The 10,602-nt window shown below is 38.1% G+C and overlaps 2 protein-coding genes across 2 annotated transcripts; both read right to left on the bottom strand.

Annotated features, from left to right (window-relative positions):
* Positions 1-3,571: 3,571 nt before the first annotated feature.
* On the bottom strand, positions 3,572-6,682 carry LOC135760389 (tubulin beta-4B chain). The gene is made up of 4 exons (XM_065274362.2): positions 6,506-6,682; positions 5,642-5,750; positions 5,030-5,140; positions 3,572-4,891 (listed from the first exon to the last, which is right to left on the bottom strand). The coding sequence occupies exons 1-4, from the start codon at positions 6,560-6,562 to the stop codon at positions 3,834-3,836; spliced, it is 1,335 nt and encodes a 444-aa protein (XP_065130434.1). The 5' UTR covers positions 6,563-6,682; the 3' UTR covers positions 3,572-3,833.
* Positions 6,683-8,098: 1,416 nt separating this feature from the next.
* Positions 8,099-10,178, bottom strand: LOC135760464 (uncharacterized). Its single transcript, XM_065274453.1, has 2 exons — positions 10,042-10,178; positions 8,099-9,433 (listed from the first exon to the last, which is right to left on the bottom strand). The coding sequence occupies exons 1-2, from the start codon at positions 10,067-10,069 to the stop codon at positions 8,574-8,576; spliced, it is 888 nt and encodes a 295-aa protein (XP_065130525.1). The 5' UTR covers positions 10,070-10,178; the 3' UTR covers positions 8,099-8,573.
* Between the last annotated feature and the right edge of the window lie 424 nt (positions 10,179-10,602).

Below are 10,602 nucleotides of genomic sequence, written 5' to 3'. Positions count from 1 at the left end.
TACACTACAACTCTTCACAATATAATATCTCTACTTACTATAATATATTAAACTTTCAGTCATGTGCACACCAGAACCTGCATGATGTTTATTAATCGTATAGCTTTAACTTAATTTGCAAACAGTCACAATTCTGTAAACACTTTCACTTTAGCATTAGTTGAAAACAAAAACAGGTGCAAGAAACAACACAGGAATGAATGAACTTCCTCTCTGCATTACTGATATGTCTTCTGTTTTTATTCTGTACTCATTCCTCATTCTACTTGTTCAACCTCTTTCTCTTAAGTTTAACACTACGGGGATTTAACATCAATGTGCTGAACATGCAGGTTCAACCACATGTAATCTACTTTTTATTCTTGTTTAAACTGCTGTGATAAAAAGTCAAAGAGAGAGAGAGAGAGAGAGAGAGAGAGAGAGAGAGAGAGAGACTGAGAGATAGAGAGAGATCATTCTGGTTCCTCTAGTGTTCAGTGGAGGAACTGCATGTTGGCATTAATTGCCCTCAGGGCAGTGTGGGTTCGTGGGTTTAGTTTGCGTTAAGCGCACTGCCTTTGCCAGTTTTAAGCCATGGGACAGTCTTGTGCACCTACTTCCTGTCGCGTGCATGCACTCTCGAGTACAAAAAAAGTATAATAATTTTTTCAGTACCTATCCCTGTTTAGCTAACAGACTTTTAACATTAACATAACTTCATTATGTTATCCTTGACAAATGTGTTTATTTTTACTTTAAACACGTTATCTCCTTTCGGGATGAATGATGAGGCAATTTATAATGTAATGTTATAACCTTATATTTTTCTAAAATGTATGAGGAAACATTATTTATTATGATGGTGACTGTATGAAGATGTGTTCTACCATTCATTGACTTTTATTTTGAGGATGTGTTCTTTTATCTATTGTGATACGATGAGTTTATGAGATTACATTCTATTATCCATTGTAATATGATGAGTTTCTACCATTTATTGTAATGTGATGAATCTATGATGATGTATTTTTCCATTCCCTGTGATTGGTTGTAATGAGTTTATGATGTTTTTTTATTGCTCATTGTGATTGGTTTAGTTTTGACCTTGACAATGTGATTGGTCAAGATAATCCTCTTAAATACACGGAAGTGACATATGTATTTAATAGATGTTTTGATGCCTGAAGAAGATCGAAAGATCAAAACGTTGTAATAAATCTTTTCTATTTTTGCAAGTGGATAGTGTGCGGGACCTCTCCTTTTTTATCAGTCTTTATTTCACTTTTTGTCAGATAAATCCAATCAAAATATGCGACATATAAATTTAAATTTAAGTATACCATTTTCTGAGAATTACTAAACCTTGAAGTAAACAGTTATATAAATAGTTATATGGTTATGCTCATTTCCATAGTTGTTTTGAATAACACCCAAGCATTCAGTTAGCAGGTGATGTTACTTTAAATAATAATTTACAAAGGGCATACCCAGCTTACAGAAAAAAAGTTCTAAGAATGTTCCTTGAAAGTTCCCAACGTTCCCAAAAACGTTCTGCCAACATAAAAAGTGTGCAGTTTTTAAAGAATGTGTATGGGTTGTCTGAATGTTAAAGGAATGACAATGTCATGTTTTAATGTTCACACAATGTTAAAAATGGGTGGCCTCATACATGCACTCATGACTAGTGACGGTACAAGCTCCGAAACAGTGGTTCATTGCAAGGACTTTCTAAGTTTTAAAGCAAGACTTAACATCACTAATTGCACTAACTAAACATTACTATAACAAATGGGTGATTCTCACGAAATCCACTGTCTATTCTCACAAAATCCGTGTCCAGCATTAGAATAAATGTTTTTACATTTTTTAGCTTATTATTAAAAAAAATGTAATTACCGCAACATGATATATTATTAAATATATGGATTTACAAACTCATGTTTCGGTAATGAGAACTAAAAAGTTGTCTAGGTACTAAAATTTAAATTTTCATCTGGAAAGAAAAAATAAGAACTGCTTACCCATCTTGAGTGTCACAGTCAATTATGTTCTTTCCAATTTTTTTTAACATTTTTGTTCCTTGAGGGCTTAAACAATGATTGAAAATTCAGAAAAATTTTCTTGGACACATTTTTATTCCTTATTATTGTCTTCACATTTACTAATGTTCAACAAATATCACATGTTTCTTAACTGTAAATGTTTATAGTATAACATGCACTGAAGCTTCTTTTTTATATACATTTTCCATGTCAAAGAACCCAAATACAGTCATGGACACGTTGTGATAATGAATATTTTCCCCTTAAATATGGAAAAAAGAACAAAATTGGTTTGTATGATTGAAATTATGTGCAAAATAGTACATGAAGAGATGTTTGTAACTGTATGCTTCTTATTTTGATACTCTTACTTTGCATTTCCTTTTTTTATCAAAATGTTTCATGATACCTCATAAGTATAATTTCACGACAATCACCCAAATGTGTTTTTTCACACAAAGTTAATGCAACCAGGCAGAAGTCCAACTAAAACAAACACTGATCATCAAACTGGTGACTTAAAATGAAACATCAGCATCTAAACATATAAAGTGAATTGTGTTTTCTACAGCAATATTTTACTGAACATTCAGATATAAATAAAATGCAATGTTTCTCTACCATTTACAAGCAAAAAGTAAATATTGAAAACAGTTGTTCTAAACATTGTGTGAACATTAAAACATTGTCATAAATGTTTGAACATTGAAGTGCAACATTAACGTTCAGACAACCCAGAAACGTTTTTGAGGACTTTCAAGGAACGTTCTTCGAAGGATAGACCTTAAACATCACCACACGACGGATGTAAACAAATGTCTTATGCACAAATATTGTTGCTTCAAAACGCAAACAATTAACAATATATGACATGCATTGCTATTTACAGCATGACATGTTGGTGGTGTCAGTGGCCAAAACTATAAAGATTTACAGGTTTGTGAACTTACCTGAAAGTGATGCATAGGATTCATGTAGGACCTTTTCGCCTCTGAGTCAACCCGCTGCCTGTTTCTTTCCTGGCATAGCTGCCCATCAACTGTGACGTGTGTTCCACTTTAAATGACACTGCGCAAATCGATCGCCTAATTACCGCGTGATCAGACAGCAAAGCGTGCCTTCAAAGCGCTCTCGCGGTACTTTGATGTAATACGCGGTTCGATCTACGCAGCACCGGTTGAAAAACTGTGTAACACCGTATATTTTTATATGTATGTTATTTTGATTAACACGTATAAAGAATTAAAGTTTTTCTTTTTTGAGCCCCAGGGATGGTGCCCTCTTGTGAGTTAGTGCACTATGCAACTGCGTACTCGGGGAGCGTCCATACACAAATAACACAAAAATGTTTTTATGATCTTATGGGTGATTATATAATCAGGTACACTCGATATTTTTCTGCTGTATTCAAATTGATATTTTTAATAATGGGAATAATTTGATACTCATTGGCATGGATCACAAGAAAGAAAAGTTGTTTTTTTTTGGAGCACATTTATTTTAAGAGTGTGTCAGACCAGTAATATCCTCAAGAAGCACAGCTGTGAGCATTAGATTAAGTCATGTTTATTCTGTTAATACAAAGTCATTTAATATGAGGATGAGAAATGAGAGAATATGGATGTGACAGATGTAAAAACAAATGCATGTAACTTTCAGAACAAGTGAGAATGAGGCAAACGTTTGTCTGGACGTTCCCTGTTTAACACAACTGAAGGTGTAGAAAGGGAGGTGAGAAGGTGGAGATGGAGATAACCTTGAATGTGATTCAATAGATGGATGAAGCTGAAGATCAAAGATGACGGGTGGAGATCAGGCCGCCTCCTCTTCACCCTCCTCCTCAAACTCTCCCTCCTCGGCAGTGGCATCCTGGTACTGTTGGTACTCGGACACCAGGTCGTTCATGTTGCTCTCAGCCTCTGTGAACTCCATCTCATCCATGCCCTCACCGGTGTACCAGTGCAAGAAAGCTTTGCGGCGGAACATGGCGGTGAACTGCTCGGAGATGCGCTTGAATAGCTCTTGGATGGCCGTGCTGTTGCCGATGAAGGTGGCGGACATCTTGAGTCCGCGGGGCGGAATGTCGCAGACGGCTGTCTTCACGTTGTTAGGGATCCACTCTACGAAATAGCTGCTGTTTTTGTTTTGAACGTTGAGCATCTGTTCGTCCACCTCTTTCATAGACATGCGTCCACGGAACACGGCGGCCACGGTCAGGTAGCGTCCGTGACGGGGGTCGCATGCGGCCATCATGTTCTTGGCATCGAACATCTGCTGCGTGAGCTCGGGCACGGTTAGAGAGCGGTACTGCTGGCTCCCCCTGCTGGTGAGCGGGGCGAATCCGGGCATGAAGAAGTGGAGACGGGGAAAGGGTACCATGTTGACCGCCAGTTTACGGAGATCTGCGTTCAGCTGTCCAGGAAACCTCAGGCAGGTGGTGACCCCGCTCATGGTGGCGGAGACGAGATGGTTGAGGTCACCGTAGGTCGGGGTGGTGAGTTTAAGTGTGCGGAAGCAGATGTCGTACAGGGCTTCGTTGTCGATGCAGTACGTCTCGTCCGTGTTCTCCACCAGCTGATGGACGGACAGCGTGGCATTGTAGGGCTCCACCACTGTGTCGGACACTTTGGGTGAGGGCACCACGCTAAAAGTGTTCATGATCCGGTCGGGGTACTCCTCGCGGATCTTGCTGATGAGGAGGGTGCCCATGCCGGATCCCGTTCCTCCACCCAGGGAGTGTGTGAGCTGGAAGCCCTGCAGGCAATCACAGCTCTCCGCTTCTTTACGGACCACATCCAGCACTGAATCCACCAGCTCTGCTCCCTCTGTGTAATGACCTTTAGCCCAGTTATTACCAGCTCCGCTCTGACCTGAGACACAGGTATTATAATGCATTAAAGCACAACAATTTAAAACTGAACTTCTAAAATTGTGCATGTTTGAAAACTGCACGTGTTTATTTAAAAATAAGCAAACAACTGTGCATGCAGTATAAAAAAAATATTTACCAAAAACAAAATTGTCAGGTCTGAATATCTGTCCAAAAGGACCCGAGCGGACAGAGTCCATGGTTCCGGGTTCTAGATCCACAAGGATGGCCCTTGGTACATACTTGCCCCCTGAAAACACAGACATACACAAAAAACAGAGATCAAACAAAAAGTATCTTGCTTTACGGCATTTCTCTCGAAGCAAATGTAGTATAATTCTGATTATGTGGAATTTTTGCATTATTTACAACATTCTGAATCTAAACACACATTCAGACTACTGGGTATACACACAAAACGTGAATTCGATGATTTGCGCATACAAAGTCAATGCAAAGATGCAAACTTGCGCTAAGCGATGCGAGTGGCACAAATCAAGTGGCCCCAAAAGCGCGCTATGCGCCTCAAGTGAATCTTCGCTTAAGCTGAAAATATTCAATTCAAGTAAAAAATTAGCATAACACAAAGTTAAATCACAAGAGTAAACTACAGCAAGTAAGCGATGCTTTGCGTTTGGCGTTTAAGGCAGCATAAGGGAGGGGTGTGTATTTATGCAATGTCATACAGTAGCTCAATCTAGGAATCAGAACGTGTGATTAACCCTGTGGGTAACCATGTTAATGTGCGTACCTGATGCCTCATTGTAGTAAACGCTGATGCGGTCCAGCTGCAGGTCGCTGTCTCCATGATAGCTGCCTGTCGGGTCAATGCCGTGTTCATCACTGATCACCTCCCAAAACTGAAAGAAAGAGACAAACAGGAGACATGAGGTCATGATCTCATTTTCCTTTATTGTGAGTAAAGGCGTTTCTCATTTAAATAGTATCTGATGCTAAAGCTTTCTATTATCAACCCAGTAGCATTTGGGCATAGATTAAGATCAAGATCCAGGCACATTTTTCCATTTTTATTTTACACACTGCGTTTGCTAGAAACAATGACGTGCAAGACAAACACCCCCACCCAACAATAATAGCAAATATATGAGGGCATAGGGCATATTATAGGATAATAATGAACATAAAAACACAAACATTTCGTTTTTTATCAAACGAGACAAAATATTATTAGTTAAAAACGCATTTAACTCGATTGTTTCGTAACGATCTTGCCATTTTTTTAATGATAAATCCAAACTGGGAATCGATGACTGGCGGCCACACCCCTTCTCTGCCAGCCAGCGCGAGGCACGCATTTCATTTATTTTAACATAACGACGCCATAACATAATTGACTAAATAATTAATATGACAATTGACATAACCAACAGTTTCAGATGAAATACATTCGTCGTTGAAAGATGACAAAAACAAAACGATGCAAATGACAGCAATTAGATAAAAAATAGACACAATTATTTATTTATTTATTTCGACGAAACGGCGCAGAATACAAACAAGTACGTTATGCATTTATTTGTGCATTGTAGAAAGGACAACAATATGCTAAACATATAACAAAAATGGGCTTTGTTTTTTGCTCTGATGTTTTTACCTTGGCTCCGATCTGATTCCCACACTGTCCCGCTTGCAGGTGCACGATCTCGCGCATGTTTACTTCAGATGTCGAGCGACAAGACGGTGAAAATACGGTTATAAAGGTAAAATTCTCGGTTGTCTGTTCACGCAGCCTCTCCGGTTGACTGTCTGCCCAAGACTAGTGCGCGTTCCCGTCTGCCCCGCCTTCCACCGATCGTGCTGCATAATGACGTCATCCCCATGGCAACGGAGAAGATGAGACGATCCAGAGATTCTCGTGTGGAGGCGCTGCTGTTAAAGTAATCTCGCTGTCAACCAGCAGGGCTATAGTCTGGTTGTCTGGTTTTGGTACAAAGCTTGGTAAGTTTAGAAACGCGACAACTTAATTATCCCTATATCAAAGTGTCTAAAGGTAGTAGATCCTTTTCCTACTTAGCCTATAAGCTCTGGAATTATTTACACAACAATTTTCGAGAATCAGGCACAGTCGATTAATTTAAATCTAAACTAAAGACATAATCTCTTTAACAAATCATTTTCATATTTTGTCTAGTAAATACGCTTATGTCGCAATAGTTAACCTGTCCAAAACAAAGCATTCATATCATTTATCTGGGAAACTTTTGCCATAATAGCCCAGGCATGGGTTCCATGTCGACATGTCAACATGGGCGATATATATGGGTCCCATGTGGGTTTTACTATGTGGGCATATAGGGATGTGGGATGTGACCCATGTGGGATGATAATATGGGACCCTCATAGGACCTATAGGGCAAAATAATTTCATGCTTGAAATACATTTTTATACATTAAAACTCTTGAAATATTTTTTATAGACAGATTATGATATAAATATAAGCAAAGAACGCGATGAAGTGCACATTTACAAAGCACATAAAATAATAATCTGTCAACCAAATTAAATTAGATATTATATTATATTATATTATATTATATTATATTATATAATTAGTTTCATTTCAGGTTTTTGAATTTTGTCAACGTGTTCTGAATAAATACAGGATTGGGGTAACTATTGTAACACATGTCCTGTTTTAGGCAATATGTTTTTTTGCTTCACTTTCTCTTTCACCCTGGCAACCCTGGAGCACTTGCTTTATTTTTTAAATCAAAGTTCCTAAATACAAAAATACATATTACTTATAGCCTACCTTTCTGCAACACAACACAGCAAAATAAAATGATTTAATCCATTATTATATTTGACTCTTACAATATAATTTGACTTGTGTTAAACTTATAAATAAAAAAGTGATTTCTTTATAAACTAAATATAAGCACTAAGATTTTTTACTAACAAAGTTTGTGAATGTTCACTGTTACCATAATTTTTAATAAATATGAACTTTGGACTTTCATATGCAGATTTACGTGTTATATAAATGTATTATAAATTCCTGTACACTGATTGACTGGCCTGAAGAGAAAGGTAATACATATCTATCAGTGCATAATCATACACATTTATTTCCAAATAAAAAACAAAATAAGACTTGTGATATATCAATAATGTAATTATTCTGTGTCTGTAGTTAAAAATACAACAGCAGTTCTGCATAACAACTGGGTAGAGATTTAAATATTATTTCATGCTTATATACTTAAAGTCACCATGAAAATAAAATGAAAACTGTAATTTTTATGAAATATTATGGTATTTTTTTTTACAAATTACTTATCTGTGATTAACGTGCCCTCATGGTGACTTTTAACCAGAAGTTGAAGACGTGAGTTTACTTCCGTATTGTGACGTAATTTCAAGTAAAATGGAATATCATGGAAAAATAGTGGGCATGGCTTGTCGTTTCAACTTTTGATTGGATATAGAAAAGTAGGTGTTTCGTTCAGAAAAGGAACAGGTAACACAGACTGACAGTTGGAGGGGCAGAGATAACAGAAGCTCAGCCCCAACCATCTAATTGACGTCCTCAGAAAAGGTTCGCCACAAGTACATTTTTAGGTTTTGATTGAAATTTATGAGGGCCAATGAATTTAAACACTTTTTATAATAAATACTGCAATATTACATAAGAATTATCAGTTTTAATATTATTGGGACTTTAAAATGACCATGAGAGTTCACAACCCCCAATAGATATGCTGGTTTTTTTACCAATTGTAAATCCAGTTCCTAGGAATTTTGCCTCCACTCCATTCTGACCAACAGATGCACCAGTATCGGTTGCCATGGCCAACTTTGCACCAATTGAACCGGCTTTGACTTCCGCGCTGCAAACCTCAGAACGAACCATCACCGAAACTCCATCATTGCCTAATTTAGCACCAGCCGAAGCCCTGGGACCTTTGACCTTTGCTTCAACATCACCAACTTTGGTTGATGCGCTTCCATATTCGAACTGAGCCATCACTGCAGCTCCATCATTATTAGCTTGAACTGCAGCTGAAGCATTGGGACCTTTGACTTCTGCTTCCACATAAGCAAATTTGGCTGAAACGCTGGCTGATTCGGCATGAGCCATTCCTGAAACTGCATAATCATTTGCCTCAACAGCAGATGTGAAGCTTGGGCCATTGGCTTTGGCTCGGAAAGAACCAACATTGGCTGATACATTGACAGCTTGAACATAAATCTTCTCTCTGACTCCAAACACATTTGATTCAACAACATGCGATGTGTTGGGACCCTGGGCCTTAACTTTTAAAGCACCAACACTGCCTGATACGCTTTTCAACTCAACCTGTGTTTTCTCTCTGATGCTGGCCTCAGCTTTTTCAACAGCATGAGAGACATTGGGGCCTTTGGCTGTAGCCTTCAAATCACCAGCGTTGACACCAGCATGACCCAATCCTTGTTCTTCATAGGTAATTATTTTTCCTTGTTTGATGTATTTTATAGATCGTTTATAGGGGCCATCTGCGTAAACTGCAACTTTTGGACGCTTGACTGAAATAGTAGATTCTGCAGATGAGACAAAGGAGCATGAATTCACTTTTTTTAGAATAACGATCAATTTCTTATTGTGTTCTTAATAGTAAATATTCTACACTATTTATGTTTGGCTTTTATCATTATTATGTAACTCCATGCTTTTCACTCTATACATGTCTTCATATATTTTGTCCATTTTTCGTACCGTGTGCATTGTTTTCCACACTGTAAAAAATTTCGCCGTAATTTTACGGTAAAGTACTGGCAGCTGGGGTTCCAGCAGTGAACCGTAATTTTACGGTGTAATTACCGTATTCTAAATTACGGCTGCGGTATTACTTTTTTGTTGTATGTAGCTCTGCTGTAAATGCTTGTACAAGTGTGCCAATATTTCTCATGCAAATGATGTGCCCGTCAAAATGAAACTGAAACAGGGTGAGACCTTGAGCAGATAACGGTTTGTCTTTTATCTCAGTTCATGACAGCACTTCAGAGATTAGACAGAGGTTTCTCTTCAATTACCTTTAGTATCCTAAAATTGTCATTATAAAACAACATTTACAAATAATCTGGTGGTTAACACCAAAAATGTTTTTTTCCCTCAACATCTGTAATGTCAGTTATTGTAATGCACTCACCGGTCCTCCTCCGTCGTCTTGTATTCATATCACTGCTTTAATGGAGACACAGTTTCTTCACGATCTCACAACATGTGACATGTGCTTTGAAACACTTTCACTTTCTGTTTGATGGGTTAGAAGGAGCTCATCTGCCCATCTTTTATCTTCTGTTGGACCGTACATTTAAGATTTATTTCATTTTGATATAAAAATATTTTATATGTACTGTATTATTTTATAATATTATCATAAGAAAAGGTGTGTGTGCAGCCCCGCCGCTCCCATAACGCGCATCACGCGCTGTGCGTAGGGCATCACTTGCTGAGGGGGCACCAAAAATAATAGCCTAATGAAAAAAAATTATAATGCTGAAATTATTTCATTAGTCTATAGAAATATTATTAGGCCCTTTATATCCATGTATATGTTACAAAAAAGGAGGAACGAGATAATTTAATGTCTCTAGTCTAGAAAGTATGCCCCCAGCCTTTGATGGTCCGTGCCGGTTGATCGCGCGGGCGGCTGACGAAGTTTGACAGAGGCCGTTTCTCAATCCGAAGGCTGCAGCCTCCAGAGGTC

Source organism: Paramisgurnus dabryanus, chromosome 4 (assembly GCF_030506205.2).
Source record: "Paramisgurnus dabryanus chromosome 4, PD_genome_1.1, whole genome shotgun sequence".
NCBI classification, from domain to species: Eukaryota; Metazoa; Chordata; class Actinopteri; order Cypriniformes; family Cobitidae; genus Paramisgurnus; species Paramisgurnus dabryanus.
The sequence above is the reverse complement of the archived record's forward strand: the minus strand, read 5'-3'. Positions and strand labels throughout refer to the sequence as shown.